Consider the following 18,140-nt stretch of genomic DNA (forward strand, 5'->3'; position numbering starts at 1 on the left):
TTGAACCATCAGTGGAAACCACGACACTCGCATCTAACCTGGAGGAAAAAACCTAAGACAGTGCCTGCTTGGAGGGACCATTCTACAGAACACCTGACCTGTACTCCTTACAACTGTCCAGGCCTTTAAACACTGTCACAGAGCAGAGAAGCCCTAAGGAGGCGTGACAAGTAGGTAGAGTGTGTTGGATGGGATCCTGAGGTGGAAGAAGGACATTAGGGAAACACTAGTGTGAAATCCACAGGACTGTTCGATTGCGTTCATGGTCATGCACCTGTGTTGGCTCCTACGCTGTGATGAATGTAAAGTGTCAGCAGTCGGGGGAACCTGCCTGAATAAATGTGTGCGGACCATCTGTATTAGCTTTGTAACTTCTCTATAAATTATAATCCAAAACTGTTGAAAAAGAAAAGCTTGACTTAAACAGCAGAACCACCACCACAAAACCCAGTGCATTCTGCAGCCTCTCTGGCCTCTCCTATGCCTGATGCCTGTATGCCCTCCTCCATGTCTTGTACTCATCCTCGGACACAGAGGTCTGTATCCTTGGAGAAGAATCTCGGATCTCAGACCGAGTAGTGATGCAGACATAACCTGGCATTGCCATGGGGCTGGCACATGGGCTGCCTCTTAAAGAAAATGTCATGTCTACCTAAATCTCTCTGGAACCCCAGAGGAGATGGACGGAGTTTTGTCACAGGAGAGAAATCATTTTATTTAGGTAAAATCTTGGTAGATCTCAAGTGGAACACACACAGGCACTTAGTTCATTTAAACTGTTTCATCCTCCCCAGTACCCCCCGGTCACCTTCCTGATGGGTGTAGCGTGTCTGTAAGTTATTTTTAAGTGCCTGGTGGCTGGAATACAGCCGAAGCTGTAGTTTTGGTGCTTGAGAGGAGAGGTTAGTTCCCGTGGTTAACTAAACGAGGCCTGTGTGTTCTTAGGTTCTGTAGCACGGTGTTTAGAGGAAAGCGAAATGAAAGCCATCCTGGGTGTGACATAGGAGGTGCTGGCAGCAAGACCCCAAATATAGACGCTGCCACGTAGTGTCAGGGGCCCTGTGGCTTTGGAGCACTTTGGCAAGCAAGCCATCTCGTGTGATCTTCTCGTACAGCAGACAAATTGAGTGACTCCTTGTTTAGTGTGGAGTAGTCTCTAGTAATTAACAGCGGTTCTGAGCTACGTGTAGTAGGGCTGGATTTGAGTCCACACCTTCCAGGGGAGTGTTCCGTGCGGTCTCTGAGGCTGCTTCCTGACGTCTTGAGTGGCCCTCTGTCTCTCTGTGAGCAGCACCATTCCTGCAGGTGTCTGTTCTCTGATGTGTGAGCAGGTGCCAAGCTAGGATTTGGGCTTGAGTGAATGAACACTTATCTGTCACTTGTTCCAGATGCTGGGAATTCACTGGCTGGTGAAACAAATCCAGTCTTGCCTCCTATCGTGGTGGTGGTTTAGTTGCTACGTCACGTCCAACTCTTGTGACCCTATGGACTGTAGCCTGCCAGGTTCCACTTTCCATGGGATTCTTCAGGCAAGAATACTGGAGTGGGTTGCCATTTCCTTCTCCAGGGGATCTTCCCAACCTGAGGATCGAACCTGGGTCTCCTGCATGGCAGGCCAATTCTTTACCAACGGAGCTACTAGGGAAGCCTACCTCTTATCATACCGCTGATCAAAGTTCTAGTAAAAGCACTGAAATAACTCTTGGTTTGGTGATCTAGGGAAAACATATCAACTTGTGGTTGTTGACAGGACTGAGTGCATTGCTCTGTAGATGGTTTCTGAAGGTCATGACCTTTGTCTGCTGCAGAAGTAATAGCTGATATTCCCTTGCCTGTAAATGATGGTGACTCAGTCCAAACCAGTGTAAACTGGAAAGAGGACTTTCTTGGCCTATGCTGTGAGTGAGGCCAGAGGTGAAGATGGCTTTCAAAATAACTGGATCCAGGGAGTGAATGAGGGTACAAGCCTGTTTTTCTTGCAGCCATTTGTCTCTCTCCCCCTCTCCTCTTGTTATATGTGAGACAATTCACATAAAGTGGTGAGCCTTTTAAAGTATTCAGTTCCGTGGTTTTTAGTACATTCACTAAATATAGTACTAGAATGAATATTTGCATGTTAGTCGCTCAGTTGTGTCCAGCTCCTTGCAACCCTGTGGACCATAGCCCGCTAGGCTCCTCTGTTCATGGGATTCTCCAGGCAAGAACTGGAGTGGGCAGCCATTCCCTTCTCCAGGGGATCTTCCCGACCCAGGGGTGAAACCCATGTCTCCTGCATGGCAGGCAATTTCTTACTAATATATACTAATAGTTGTGTAGCCATCGCCAGTCTCTAACTCTAGAATATTCTCATCATTCAAAAAGGGAACCCCATGCCTCTTAGCAGTCACCCCGTTTCCAGTCACTGTCTACACCTGCCCTCGGCAGCCAGCAATCTACTTTCTGTCTCTCTGGCTTTTCCTTCTGGATATTTCATATACATGGAATCAAACAGTATGTGGTCTTTGGAGGCTGGGTGCTTTGACTTCAGTTCAGTCGCCCAGTCGTGTCCGACTCTTTGTGACGCCATGGACTGTAGCATGCCAGGCCTCCCTGTCCATCACCAATTCCCGGAGCTTATTCAAACTCATGTCCACCGAGTCGGTGATGCCATCCAGCCATCTCATCCTCTGTTGTCCCCTTCTCCTCTCCACCTTCAGTCTTTTCCAGCATCAGGATCTTTTCCAATGAGTCAGTTCTTTGCATCCGGTGGCCAAAGTCTTGGAGCTTCAGCTTTAGCATCAGTCCTTCCAATGAATATTCAGGACTGATCTCCTTTAGGGTGGACTGGTTGGATCTCCTTGCAGTCCAAGGGACTCTCAAGAGTTTTCTCCAACACCACAGTTCAAAAGCATCAATTCTTTAGCGCTCAGCTTACTTTATGGTCTAACTCTCACATTGATACATGACTACTGGATAAACCAGAGCTTTGACTTAGAGTAATGTTTTCAAGGCTTATCCATGTTGTAGTGTGTATCCGTTCTTCATCCTTTTTTAATCACTGAATAATACTCCCTTTTCTGAGTACATTTGGAAAGAATCTGTCCTTCAGTCTGTTTCCGCATTTGGGCTCTTGGGAATAATGCTGCTGGGAACATTTATATACAGGTTTTTGTGTGGCCATATGTTTTCATTTCCCGTGGATATATAGCTGGGAGTGAAATCCCCAGGTCATATAGTAACTATGTTTAACCTTCTGAGGATCAGCCAGACTGTTTCCCATGGCAGCTGCACTATTTTACATTCTTGCCAGCAGGGTTTGCGTGTTCTGCTTTTTTCATGTTCTCACCAACATGCTGTCTGTCTCTTTGATGGTGCTAGAAGATCTCTTAAGCAACTCTTAATTCAGGAAGTGGGATTTTATGAAAAAGATTCAATGTTCTTGAACTTCAATAAAATTCTGCAGAGGAATTAATGAGTATGCACGCAGCTGAAATGAGAAATAGCTGTTTTAAGTTTATTTACTTCCTACTGTATTCTTGGGTCATTCGTTTTTATGAAGTAATGACAAACTCCTGTTTCGAGTACGTTTGTGTATTTTTTCTAAAAACAGATGGTAGCCAGAACACAGCCAGGATTTCATCAAGATTATCTTAACCAGTTTTTGTTTTTGTTTTTTAATTATTCTTGTAAAGAATAGGAGAGGACAAACCTCCAGGAACTGAGAGGTAAAGGACACCTGGTGTTCTGTTCCATGAGGAGTGAAACATCTTGTGATGGCCTTTCATTGCCCCTCCTATTCTGTATCTCTTACTGTTTCCACTAAAAGGAAGAATGGAATGCAGTTCTGAAGCCAGTTGTTTTGTGTCCCTGAGAGAGGATTTCCCACTATTTTTTAAGAGTTCTTAGAACAGTTGTGCTCATTGTATAAAGTCTGCTTGGCCTTCTCCCAGCTACCTACTTCTCTTTCTTGTCTTGTTCTTCGGCTCCCCCTGTTACATAATTTCTTGCTTCAGAAGAAAGACTATAGGTAGAGGGTATTAGAATAGGCATAGTTTTACCTCCAATATATTTTAAGTGTTTTAGAGCAGGAATGACTTTATATACAGTAAGTCCCCTACGCACAAACCTTCAAGTTGCAAACTTTTCCGAGATGTGAACACGCGTTCCGTCAGCATGAGGCATGAGTTGTCTGATGCTGTTCCATCGTGTTGTCATGATGTTGTTCTGTCAGCATCAGGACAATTGCAGCTGGTCCTCTGTCTTCTGTTGCTGATGATCCTTCAGCTCTACCATCTCCCACCTCTTCCCCCTCCTCTAGTCAGTGACTCTTCTTGCCTGTTCACTCAATGCCAGCCCCCATATGCCAGCTGTTGTACTATAGTACTTATCAAGGTACTGTACTGTAAGACTAAAAATGTTTCATTTTTTGTAAGACACTTTTGTGTATTATTTGCATAAAAAGTATTATAAATCTATTACAGTACTATATGTCTAATTGTAGTTGAGTACTTGGGCTAACTTTGTTGGATTTATGAACAAATTGAACTTACAAACATGCTCTCGGAACCAAACTTGTTTGTATGTAGGGTACTTACAGACCCATGAATCTTTCAGAGTGCCTGGTACATATGAGGGGGCTCAAAAGATGCTGGTAGGAAGGATGGACTTGTGGAAAGGTGGCTGGATTGATGGATAGATGGATTTATGGGTGAAGTGACTTACAGATTGAATGAATTTTAAATGTGTTGGCTGATTCTTTGGGTTCATCTTCTGTTTTCTTTTAGACACATGTGTTAGCTGTGTGATGATTGGTTAGCTACTGGACAGAATAATTTGTTTTTTGGTCCTTGGATTCTCACATTCCTACGCTGTGATTGTCTCAGCAACTTGGAGATGAATCATTTCTTTCAGTGTTCCTCTTTCTGGGATTACTTCTAGTCACTGTAGTTCAGTAGAGTAACTGAAAAGTTGTTAGGAGGAGTTGAGAAGAAGGTAGGGAAAATCAAAATAAAAAACCAGGATGGAATCAGTTGGCAAGTTGGAAGCCCAGAATTTGGAATAAACTCATTAAAGAAACCAACCCTGATTATTCATTGGAAGGACTGATGCTGAAGCGGAAGCTTCCATCCTTTGGCCACCAGATGCGAAGAGTCGCCTCGTTGGAAAAGACCCTGATGCTGGGAAAGATTGAAGGCAGGGGAAGAAGGGTACGACAGAGGATGAGATGGTTGGATGGCATCGCTGACTCAATGGACATGAATTTGAGCAAGCTCCGGGAGATGGGGAAGGACAAGGAAGCATGGCGTGCTGCAGTCCATGGGGTCACACAGAGTTGGACACAGCATAGTGACTGAACAACAGCGAAAGACTTACAATTTCATAAGTCAGGTGTCTTGGCATTTAGCATAGTTCGCTTTGGTTTTGATTACAAGTGGGGGACGCCAGTGAGTCTTTGCATCTTTACCTGAGGAACAGTGAGCAAAGATTAGTTTATTGTTGGCAAAATCTTTCACTGTTTTCTTTTTTCCTTTTCCTTTCCACCTCCTACTGCTCATGTACTTTACATGTCATTGTCCCCAAGAAGGCAGTGGCTCACGGTGGTGACAGTTTGACTTTATGGGTGGACAGGGGGAAATAACATGGATGCCACGTGGCCCTTCTCACGGGGAACTGTGGCGAGGCATGGGACAGATGGTGAACTTTATAGTACTGAATGTAGGCAGCCTCATTTTATAGCCGTACTGTGTTTAGGTGTGTTTATTGTCAGCTGTTCGGGACAGGACACATCTTGCTGTGGGAGTGCTGTAAATGATACTGAGGCTCATATTTCCAAGAAATGATGTTTATGATGACAACGATGACATAGCTGATAGCTGCAAGCACATTTCAGCTACAGATAGCTGGAATACATTCCTTATTAAAAGAGCAGTGCCTTCAAGGGCTTCTATAGGCCAGTCTGGGGAGTTACGCAGTGCTTGTCACGTAGCCTTTGGGAGTGGTTGTAGGGGACGGGTTATGTCTGTGAGTTCTGAACAAGTGTCAGCCACACATTTTTCCCTGGAATTTAATGGTGGCCTCAGCTCTGAGGGGTGTAGAACAGTTGTCCTTGGCGTTGCTTATTATAGAAAGCAAATACCACTGCTGCTCCACAGCCCCAGTGACATGGGACACACTGGGCACGTGTATTTCTGACACCCTGGGCGATATGCTCACAGCACATTCCTTTTCTGTCCTCAGTGGTTGGTGCTGGCCCTGCACTAGCTGAATTCTGCATCCTTTGAGAACTGAGCCCGAAACCATCTGCTTTTCAGCCTCTGATGCAGTGGTGCCGAAGAGGGTGCCAGCCTTAGGTCTGAAGCCCTGCAGTCATGTGCAGGAAGTGAGTCCGGGGACCACTCACCCTGGTGGCCCCGTGCTCTGCTCTGCCTGCTCCATGGCGGGTGGACCTGCAGATCATCCATGGCAGCCGGGATGCTGGGGTCAGTGGCCCCGAAGCTGCTTTGCTTTTCCTGGGTCCCCTCCCGAGGTGCAGCTGTCTCTGCAGGGGAGACATCTTGGGTTGCCCCTTTTCCTTTCATTTCTGAGTCTCCTGGTCTATCCCCGGCTAGCAGGGCCCCTTTTGTCCCCGCCACTCTTGTTCACACCGCATTTTTCATACTCACTTTGGACACGTGATGACGCTGTGCTTCGTTCTCACCTTCACTGTTTCCAGACCTCCTCACAAGTTTTGCACTGAGGTTCGCAAGCACTTGGGGTTGAAATCTCCCCTGAGGTGGAAGAGCACAGGTTTTGAGCGGGCTTTTGTCTGTGCGGGTTCCAATTGTCTGCATAAAAACATTGTTAGTTCTAAACATGAAAGTATGTTAGTCACACAGTCTTGTCTGACTCTTTGTGACTGCATGGACTGAAGCCCGCCAGGCTCCTCTCTCCATGGGATTCTCCAGACAAGAATACTGGAGTGGGCTGCCATTCCCTTCTCCAGGAAACATGAAAAATACCTGTAAAAAAAAACCCCCAAACGGCCGAGTGGACAGAAAAGAGGAAAAGGAGAGAGGCCCCCTAGTACTGCCGTCCAGCCGGCTGAGACCTCGCTCCTTCTGTCCGTCAGATGTTTTGAATCACATTCTGCAGCACTCCCTCCCTGCACCCAACCCCTTCCTTCTGTAAGAACCCAGCCAAGGTCACCGGAAATTAGATCTGCCCCAGGTAGGTCATGTCTGGGCTGATCCGACTTCAGGAGGTTGTGGAAATTCCTAGAATTGAAATAGTGGAGTCTGCTTTCGGTTAATGGGGTTTGAAAGCTCCTTTCCTTTGGCTGTGACTCTGAACTTTCCATTCACTCTAGACCAGTGGTTCTCAATAGGACAGTCCTCTCCCCCACAACAAATAATTCCCTCACCCAAAATGTCAGTACTGATGAGGTGGAGGACCCTGTATTAGAACTCTGTATGTTATAAACACCGTGTGTCCTTTGAGACGGATTTGAGTAATAAGGATTAGGAAAAAAAAGATCTGTTCAGTTGATGAAAAGGTATTCCTACTTCAACAACAAAGATAACTATAAACGAGGAAAGATCTCACTTATATGTGGACCCTCCCCATCAGAACCACCCCCCTGAACTCGTACAGAAAAACAGATGAGTGATTGCCAGAGGGAGGGGTGGAGGAATTGAACGGACAGCTTCAAATGCTACAGACTTCTGTTTGTAAAATAAAGCCTGCGGATCTAATGGACAGCTTGGTGGCTATGCTTGATAATACTGTATGGTTATTTGAAAGTTGCTAAGAGAGTACATCTTAAAAATTCTCATAAGAAAAAAAAAAACCATGTGTGGTAATGGATATTAACTAGATTTATTGTCTTGATCACTTCTCCATAGATACTAATGTCAAATCATTATGCTACACACCTGGAACTAATGTGTTGCATGTCAATTATATCTCAGTTTTAAAGATGCTGTTTGAATTCTTGTACTATGATATATTACCCACATCTCCTTTCTGAAATTCAGTGTCTTCAAGAACAAGGATCTCCTGTGTCCCAGCCTGCCACATTTGTTGGTGTTTAGTCGCTAAGTTGTGCCTGACTCCTGTGACCCTGTGGTGTAGCCTGCCAGGCTTCTCTCTCCATGGCATTTCCCAGGCAAAAATACTGGAGTGGGTTGCCATTTTCTTCTCCAGGGGCTCTTGCTGACCCAGGGATCGAATCCTCCACTGAGCCACCAGCCCACTTGTTATATTAGACATCTTCAAATCCAGGTTACTTCTTAGCTAAGTCAGTGCAGGCTAAAAAGAAGAACTTTGTTTTGGCTGTTGAAAATACTGCGGATTTAAATAGCCGTATTAGGTACTTCCCTGGTCTAGTGGCTAAGACTCCGCACTCCCAATGTAGGGGCACTGGGTTTGATCCCTCATTAGAGAACTAGATCCCACATGCTGTAACTAAAAATCCTGCATGCCCCAGCTAGAAGGTCAAAGATCCTGTGTGCTGCAGCTAAGACTCAGGGCAGCTAAGTAGGTGGATAGGTAGATAGGTAGGCAGGGAAACATTGTTGGTTTATTTCCTCTATCTCAAGATGGAGTGTTTTCCTCAAGATACATTTTTTAAAAATAGCCATATTAATTTATCCATTACAGTGTTATTAGACTTTTTTTTTTTTTTTTTTATAAAAAAGGCAGATCACATTCCAGAAACAAACTGACTTTATCGTGTAGGTTTGTTAGGACTCTTGAACCGTGGCACTCAACATGGGCCAAGTAGGCAGTTACGGGAGAAAAATAGGTGCGGTGCCCTGTTGTGGGTCTGAGGCTGAGTTGTGTGTTTGACTAAAGAATGTCCTCTTCTCTGTGAATCTGTAATTAGAACATGCCACACAGTATGGTATTTAAAGTCCATCATCATTATCCCTTTTTAGGGTTGTTTTCCTACCTTATTTTTAAACTTAATTTTTTTCAAAGTTCAGGGATGAAAATCATTCTTGAAATCAGAAGAGAAATGTAGTCGTTAAAAGGAGAAAAAAAAAATTTAATGGTGGAGCAACAGGTTGGAATCTATGATAGTGATTTTAAGCTTCTTGAATGGGAGTCAGTCAACTTTTTATGCAGAAGGGCCAGAAGGTAAGTATTTTAGGCTCTGCAAAGCCATGTTATATTTCCATGTTAGCAGGAAGGTGCCAGGTACAACTGCTTCCCCAAGGAGTTAATGCAGGTCACACACAGCTGGCTGGGGATTTATGATTATCTTCGAGGGAGGGAGGCCGATAATTGCAACAGAGATACTCTCTACCACAGGCTTCCCTGGTTGCTCAGTGGTAAAGAATCCATCTGCTGATACAGGAGATTCGAGTTGGAGCCCTAGGTCAGGAAGATCCCCTGGAGAAGGCAGTGGCACCCTACTCCAATATTCTTGCCTGGGAAATCCCATACACAGAGGAGCCTGATGGGCTACAGTCCATGGGGTCACAAAAGAGTCGGACACGACTTAGAGACTAAAAAACAACAACATGCTTCTCTAACAGTCTTATCTGGAGATGAGCTTGGACATGGCTCCTGGTAGCCTTGTGTCTCTGAGCCCCTCCTAGTCTATGTTAATAGAGAGTGGGGACTTAATGAACCCAACACAGATCAGTCTTCAGAGTTTTAACACAGCTGGAGAAGAATCCCATGGACAGAGGAGCCTGGCAGGCCATGGTCCATGGGGTCACAGAGAGTCGGACACGACTGAAGCGACTAAATATGCACGCATGCACACATAATCATCATTCCTGTGTGTGTGTTTCTTGGCATCACCATTGCTCAGTTACAGAGACATGACTGGGCTTTTCCCATTATGGAATTGTTAAGAATATTCATGTACCACTGAGAAGTATATAGGCTGGGATTTAAATTTTTTAAATGGTTTGAAGTGACCATGTATAATTACATACAGGAAAATCCACCCATTGTAGATTTACAGTTGAATGGAGTTGAGGGCATTTAGACAGTTGTTGCGTTTAGACAGTCGTGCCGCCATCAGCACAATTCCGTTTTAGAATGATTCCATTGTCCTCCCCACCCAGGTTCCTTCTTCCACATGCAGTTAGTATGTCTCCCTGTCCCAACACCTAGCTTTGGGCATCTATTCATCTAGTTTCTGCGTCTATGAATTTGCCTCTTCAGAAATTTCATTTATATGGAATTCTATGATATATACTTATTTATGTGTAGCTTCTTTTACTTAGTGTAATATTTTTGAGTTTCATCCTTTTTGGTGATTCTGTGATTTTTTTTTTTAACTGTTGAACCTTTCTTTGTATAAATTTATCACATTTTATTTCTGTATCAGTTGATGGGCATTTTGAATGTGTGGACAAAAAAAAAAAATACTGCCTGCCTTTCCCGTTTAAAAAAAAAAAATGAGGGTTCCCACCATCAGCTACTGTAGCTACCCTCAACAGTGTACCTTGAGGGGATTCAGAATGGAGGAAAATAGGATCCTGGCCCTAGATAGTTAAGATGCATATCTGGGGAATAAATCCAATGAGCCCAGACTCTTGCATCTTCCCATACATAGAAAAACACTATAATTGTTAACTTGAGATGCTAGGTTTTGTGATTAGCAGTAATCTCTTGGTGTTGGACCACATTTTTCTTTTCCCCCCAGCAGAACCTCCAATATGTCCTGGCTCCTCCCTTGCTTGTTTGGAACTCATCTGAGAGGCCGGTGCCCGGGCAGTAATCCTCCGTAAGGTCCTCAAATAAAATCTAACCTGCAACTTTAGGTTGTGCATTTTTCTTCTGTCGATAAGTGATTTCTAGAATTCAGCTATTATGAATAATGCTGCTGTGAATATTAGCTTACAAGGCTTTTAAAAAACTTTTGAGTAGGTAGATCTCTGAGAGTTGAATTGTTGGGACAGAGGGCAAGATTATATTCTGATTTTTAAGAAACTGCCAAACTGTTTTCCAAGGTGGGTATACCATTTTATATCACCACCAGTTTTTCCACATTGTCACCAACGCTTGGTATGGTCAGTCTTTCAGGACAGCCAGGAAGTCATTTGTTGGCAATGGAAAAATGGAATCTCTGTGAACCTAATTTTTAAAGGAATGGTATTACTTGTCTCTTTATTTTACAATATTGCCCTCAAGTTCAAAGAGATGGGAATTTCTGGGCAAGTGTTTTATCTTGTAAAACTGTTAATGGTGATTGTGTGCAGAAAAGATTTTTAGAAGTTGAATTTAACACATACCTGTCTCAGATGAAGATGAAAACGTCCAGAGTGTTAATAAAACGTGTTATTTTGTGATACAACTTGTTCCACCTGATTTTAAAGGCATATTTTTACTCCAGTTGTGAATTTTCCCCATATGCTAGGAGTTTTCTCCATATGCCTGTGTTGTACATTAAATTATCAGCCTGTTTAACAATGACAGAATATAATGGTTTGCATATGGTTGGGCACGTTTTTCTTCTCCACTCAAGCTTGGATGTTCTGGTAAATGTCTGTCTGTGACTTCGTTTTCAAATGCCTGTGGGTGGCCTCTTTTCTGGACCAGGGTGTATGTGTTCTTTTTGAATAGAATGGAAGCAGAAAGTTTGAGGGCCGAGAGAAACCACCCAGAACAATCTATGTAAAAAATATCCATTGCACCAGTTTTACTTTGCAAGTCTGATTCTATGAAAATTGCCTGTTTACGCTTTTTCAGAGAACAAAGCGGGTGTTTTGAATGCATTTCCCTTCCTATCTGGGGAAGACACTGTTTAGGAAAACTGGTCAGGGGGCTCTGGATTGGAAATCAGGGCTGGGTTTTTAAGATTTGTTTATCAGCAGCTCTTCACACCTGTTGAGAAAGACCTTTGGACTAAGGAAGTTGAATTGTGTGTTTGATCATGTAGGCAGGACTGTGTCAACAAAAAGCTTGGTAGTACTTTCAAATGAGAAGGTTCGAAAAGAGCCACAGCAAAACTCAAGAGAAAGAAACGGCACACTGTGTAGCCTCTGGGAGTCGGGAGGTTTATATTAATCCTTGTGACAATTTATATTAATTCAGTAATGTTTCATAACAGAATTTTATTTGAGGCTTGAGAAACAGACGTGAAATCTTTTTTGATCAAAGCAGTGCAGGTGGTAGTCATAGCAAACAGAAAGCTTTGGACTCAGGATTCTGGGATGGAGGTCCACTGTGATTATTTTATGGTTTTACCTAATGAGTAAAAGCTCTTGTGTTATGACCTTGAAAGTTTGCATTTGAGTGTGTGTTTGTGTGCTCAGTCATGTCTGACTCTCTGTGATCCCATGGACTGTAGCCTACCAGGCTCCTCGGTCCATGGGATTTTCCAGGCAAGAATACTGGAGTGGATTGCCATTTCCTACTCCAGGGGATCTTCCCGACCCAGGGATTGAACCAGAGTCTGCCAAGTCTCCTGCATTGGCAGGTGGATTCTTTACATGTAGGTATTTGAAAGCTTTCAGTGTTGCAGTATCTTGACCTGTGAATTTTAAAAAGGCTGAAAAAGTAGTTAAGACCCTTGGAAATCTCTATCTAGAACATTACGAATACTGCAGTTTTGGTGTGAAATGGTATTTGAAAGAGCAGTCTTAGAGATGCCTGCGGTAAATGTTCTTCTTGGAAAACAGCTGTTTGCTAATAAAGAAATCAGGACTGCCCAGCAGTTGTGTTGTTCTTTTTGGATGTTCCCAGTATCTCAAGCTGAAGTGGGAATCGGAGCTTCCCGACTGACTTGTGCGGGGATGGGAACTCGGCCCTGTTGGTGTTACCTGTGTCCTTTATATAAGGTGGTCTTTGGGATTTGTAAAGAAACCCCTCATACTCACTCTGGATGCTCTTTTCCATCTTCATTATTGAAAATTTCGAGCCCTCTGTGGAAGGAAGTTTGAAGTTGGGAGTTAGCAACTTAGCATTTCCACGCTAAAGAGAAAGAGGATGCCCACTGTGGGGGGTCCTTCTATAGAGTGGCGGTAGGGATGCTGGGGGATCTCTAGAACCCGTAAGAGGAATAGGAGCTGGTGGTGTTTCAACCTGGGGCTCCAGTCACCTTGATCGTCTTGGTGGAAATGCTTGGAGAGCCTCACGAATGGGTGGACCCATCTTTGGGTCCCCCTCCTCCCAGATCCCTGAGGTCTAGCTTGCTGGCCCTAAATACTTTCATCGAACTCAGGGTTGACTTCCTGGGGACCCCAGGTCACAGTGGCGACAACAAGTGTTTTAGATCCTGGCTGGTGTATTTTAAACAGAGTTGTCTTTGGCACTGAAGGAGTAACTTGTAAGTTGGATTTTTATGTCTTAAAATTTTCCCTTGTAGGAGGAGTTGTGTGTGATAACTGGACTCTTAAAGTGACCTTTGTGTGCTGGTATGTTTTAGTTGTTTTCTGACCTACTAGTGCATTTTATTTATTCATGAATTACTTTAAGGAGACAAATCGTGTGATGTGTGGAAAGAACATGGAATAAGGAATTGGAAAGATTTGAGACCTGGTTTGGTCATTAGCTGTGTGACTTTAGATAAGGACTTAAGCTCTGAACTTGAGTTTCAGGGCAAGGATTCCTATCTTACCAAAGGTTAAGTTAGTATCAGTGTTATTGAGGCTCTTAGCACACGATTGGGACACCTCATGGACACCCCATTACTGGAAGCTACTGTTTATGTTAGTAATAACATAATCTAAAGTAGCATAAAGTGCTGAGTATACTTAGTTCACTTCTACATTGTTTATCCCCTTCCATCTCTGTGCTGAGATCAGTAGTAGTCCCTTACATGAGAAGTTAAATGTATAACCAATATATTTGAATATTTCATCTAACATCTCAAAACAAATTAATAAGCAGATCAATGAAATGAGGTTGAAAATTCTAGTAAAAGGAGCTTTAAGTACTATTAATGTATCAAATGATAATTTTGGTGTGTTTCCACTGTTTCATTTTTGTTGGAGTTGATGAAATTGAGCAGAGTAGAAATAATACGAGATACTAAAGTGATTGCAGCACATTGGGTATACATTAAGTCATAAAAGTAATTCTTTTTTTTAAATTAGTTCAGTTTAGTTGCTCAGTCGTGTCTGACTCTTTGTGACCCCATGGACTGCGGCGTGCCAGGCCTCCCTGTTCATCACCAACTCCCAGAGTTTACCCAGACTCATGTCCATTGAGTCGGTGATGCCATCCAACCATCTCATCCTCTGTTGTCCCCTTCTCCTCCTTGCCCTCAATCTTTCCCAGCATCAGGGTCTTTTCCAGTGAGTCAGCTCTTCGCATCAGGTAGCCAAAGTATTGGAGTTTCAGCTTCAACATCAGTCCTTCCAGTGAATATTCAGGACTGATTTCCTTTAGGATGGACTAGTTGGATCTCCTTGCAGTCCAAGGGACTCTCAAGAGTCTTCTCCAACACCACAGTTGCATCAATTCTTCGGCACTCAGCTTTCTTTACAGACCGCCTCTCACATCCATATGTGACTACTGGAAAAATTTTAAGTATTTTTTAATTGAAGTGTAGTTGATGTAGATGATTGAGCTAGTTTCAGGTGTACAGCTTAGTAGTTCAGTATTTTTGCAGATTATATGCCATTGTGGATTAATGGGTATAATGCATGATGTGGATATAATTCCCTATGCTGTAGAGTATATCCTTTTTGCTTATCTGTTTTATATAGCAATTTGTGTTTGTTAATCCCACACCCCTAATGTGTCCCTCTTCCCTCCTTTTTCCCTTTGGTAACCATTAGTCTGTTTTCCATGCCTGTGAGTCTGTTTCTATTTTGCATATACGTTTGTTTGTATTATTTTTTTTAGACTCCATATATAAGTAATATCATACAGTATTTGCCTTTCTCTGACTTTACTAAACATAATTCCTCTAGGTCCATCCACATTGCTGCAAATGGCAGTATTTCATTATTTTTTATGACTGAGTAATTTTCATGTATCTATACATCACATCTTCTTTATCCAGTTGTCTGATGGGCTCTTGGGTTGCTTTCCGGTCTTGGCTATTGTAAATAGTGCTGCTGTGAACACTGAGGTGCATGTATCTTTTGGAACTAATGTTTTTTTCTTTTCTGGATATATACTCAGGAGTGGAATTACTGGATTATGTGGTAGTTCCACTTTAGTTTTTTAAGGAAACTTCATACTGTTTGCATAGTGGCTGCACAAATTTACATTCCCATCACCATGTATAAGAATTGCCATAAAGGTAACTGTTTATAATTTGAATGACCAGTGAACACCCAGTAATTTCTGCAAACATTTTTATCACTTGTCCTTGAAAACAAACGGTTTTCATGTTGGGAAATCAAAGAAAGAGGAAATTCAGCATTGGAAAGCTAAGTATTTTGATTGTCATTTCATTTATCCAGTGGGGAAGTAAAAAAATGTTCGATGCCAGAACATTTTGCCCTAGATTAAAACAGTAGGATCTGGAAGTTGCTATCTCTTGGGCTGTAATTCCAAACTTTGGGGTGCATTTGTTATCTGGTGGAATCCTGCCAAAATTCATACCAGTGGGACTGGGTTGTAATACTTACTAAAACGGAATCCCTCTTTTGGAGAGGTCAGTGGATTTTACACAAGGAGGAAGTCCGTGCCCTCCAAGTGGGCCAGTGCATGGGGCTTGGATTCGGGAAGTTGGAGCCTGGACGTCCTGTAGAGTTCTGAACTTGGGGCGAAGCAGTGTGGTGACCTGATTAAACTTGCAGTTTCTTCATGTGAGATGCTGGGCAAGCTACCTCTGGATCTCCACTTCTCCATCTATACAATGGGATGATAATGATGCTTGCCTCAAAGGGTGTGTGTGAATGAAATGGGATAATCCACAGAAATCAGTTGCATTATAGTGTGATTTTTTCTATCCTTTTCTTCTTCTGTCTCGTGGGGCTCTCAGTCACACTGTATATATGTAAGGCTGTGGGTATATCTGGGCTTCCCTGGTGGCTCAGATGGTAAAGAATCCACTGGCAACGCAGGAGACCTGGGTTCAGTCCCTGTGTTAGGAAGATCCCCCGGAGAAGGAAATGATACCCACTCCAGTATCCTTGCCTGGAAAATCCTGTGGACAAGAGGAGCCTGGAGCTCTGCTCACAAAGAGTCGGACACAGCTGCTCAACTAACACACAAGGCTGTGGGTGATGCTTTCTTTGAAGCTTCATTCCTTGCTTATTTGAGAAAGACATTTGCTTTTCAAAAAGTGATTTTTAAGCAATTTAGTTAAGTATAGTAATTTTATGGGTGGTGTTTTGCCTCAAAGTACAGTTCCAACACATAGTTATATTTTGTCTGTTTTATTTACAGGGTACGCGGGTCTGGCTGAGAGAAAATGGCCAGCATTTCCCCAGTACTGTAAATTCCTGCGCGGAGGGCGTTGTGGTCTTCCAGACGGACTATGGTCAGGTGAGCAGAGAGCCTGCAGCTTTGAACCAGCCGTGTTCGCTTCCTCAGGGGGCCCTGAGTAAGGGCACGTGTGTCCACTCCCCAGCCCCTCATGCCCTAGGCATCTTTTCTCAGTGATGAAACAGAATCCTAAAAGGAATGTGTGATCCACACCTCGAGTGTGTGAGAGACACAGTAAAAAATTCTCCCAAATGCAATGCAAAGTGTCCCAACCAGGACAGGACAGAACACTGCCCTCGGCTGGTTTCCTTCCTGGGGATCAGGACGAAGCAGAAGCATAGGGTGGTAACTGGTTTCATGGCGACCTTCCCTTCAAGTTTGTAAACTTGGCTAGTGTTGGGAGTACTGGTCTGCCAGTGAGACTGTAGCGGTGCCCTGGTCCCTCTAAAGACAGGATGGAGCAAACCACGTCTCCTGAGCCTCCTTACCCACCTTGTGAAGCAACTGAAGAAGCTCCTCTGTCTGTAGGAACCACTGCTCCAGGGTGCCCATTCTTTAGTGTAAAACAAGTGAAAATGACTGAGAACGAATTCTTGAATCTACAAACTGGCCCATTGATTGTATTTGGACAGTTGAAAAGGAGCCTAGCTTCTCCATTTTATAAGGAAACCAATTTACAAAAAAAAAAAAAAAAAAAAACAAAACCTGAAGTCCAGGTGGTTCAGTGGTAAAGAATGGGCCTACCAATGCAGGAGACACAGGAGATGCAAATTGGATCTCTGGGTCGGGAAGATCCCCTGGAGTAGGAAGTGGCAACTCGTTCCGGTTTTCTTGCCTGGGAAATCCCATGGACAGAGGAGCCTGGTGGGCTACCGTCCATGGGGTCATAAAGAATCAGACACGGCTGAATGACTGAGTGCACACACAGACACATACATAGTTAATTTACAATGTTGTGTTAGTTTCAGGTATACAGCAAAGTGATTCAGTTATATGTAAATACGTATATATATATTTCAAATTCTTTTCCCTTATAGGTTATTAGCAGGTATTGAATACCGTTCCTTGTGCTGTACAGTATGTGCTTATTGTTTATTTCATATATAGTAGTTTGTTAATCCCGAAGGAAACCAATTTTAATGTTATACAAGTGGGTCCCTCCTTCAGAGGCACGTTAAAATTTAAGACATAAAGAAACGAAAGGAGGTTGTGTGCCAGTATTTAAAATTCATAGTTTCTGAATTTTGTTGGCGAGTTGCTTTGAGAACAGACGCTTCAAGGTCAGCGTTCTGTAGTGTGCGGCTGATGGGCTCCTTGGTTATCGAGACCTTGAGCAGAGATGAGCCTCTTGGTCGTACACTCCTCATTTCTTGGCTTGATAAGCAGTGATGTTTCTGGGCTGTTTGGCAGTTTCTCAGTTCCTTTTTCATCTGAGCATCTTGAATGCTCTTCACGATTTATCTGGTGGTGACGGTGCAGGTGTGATATGCAGATACAGAGTAGAGGTGCTGGGGGCAGGGAGAGGGGTCCGAAGAGACCACCTGTCTTACAGCCACCACTGCACAGTTGGGGCTCTTTCTCATCAGGTTCTCAGGTAGGGTGATGTGATCTATAAACTAAGGACCAAGTGACCTGGCCAGCATTTTTGTGTCTTGCCTTTTCCCTTTCCCCGGATGAGAATTCAGCTCCTTTCAGTCCTTGTACTTACTTCTCAAGATGATGGAAAAAGACAGAATAACTTAAGCAGTGTATCTGACCTGACAGAGCTTAGTGGAATTCTTTTTTTTTCCAACTTACTTTTAATCCCAAAGATACTTTATTTCCCACCCCCCACC

At 43.4% G+C, this 18,140-nt stretch overlaps 1 protein-coding gene across 7 annotated transcripts in view; it reads left to right on the forward strand.

The window, feature by feature from the left end:
- MYO10 (myosin X) overlaps positions 1-18,140 on the forward strand; it is a 259,943-nt gene that overhangs the window by 38,263 nt on the left and 203,540 nt on the right. For 6 of the 7 annotated variants that reach the window (XM_042233921.1, XM_042233923.1, XM_027980154.2 and 3 more), the window contains one exon: positions 16,267-16,365. The exons of the other annotated variant lie outside the window; for it this stretch is intronic. In XM_042233921.1, coding sequence (XP_042089855.1) covers positions 16,267-16,365 — 99 coding nt within the window. The remainder of the gene's footprint in view (positions 1-16,266; positions 16,366-18,140) is intronic. 7 annotated transcript variants of the gene reach the window in all.

The sequence above is a fragment of the Ovis aries genome, chromosome 16, assembly GCF_016772045.2.
Source record: "Ovis aries strain OAR_USU_Benz2616 breed Rambouillet chromosome 16, ARS-UI_Ramb_v3.0, whole genome shotgun sequence".
In the NCBI taxonomy this organism is placed as follows: domain Eukaryota; kingdom Metazoa; phylum Chordata; class Mammalia; order Artiodactyla; family Bovidae; genus Ovis; species Ovis aries.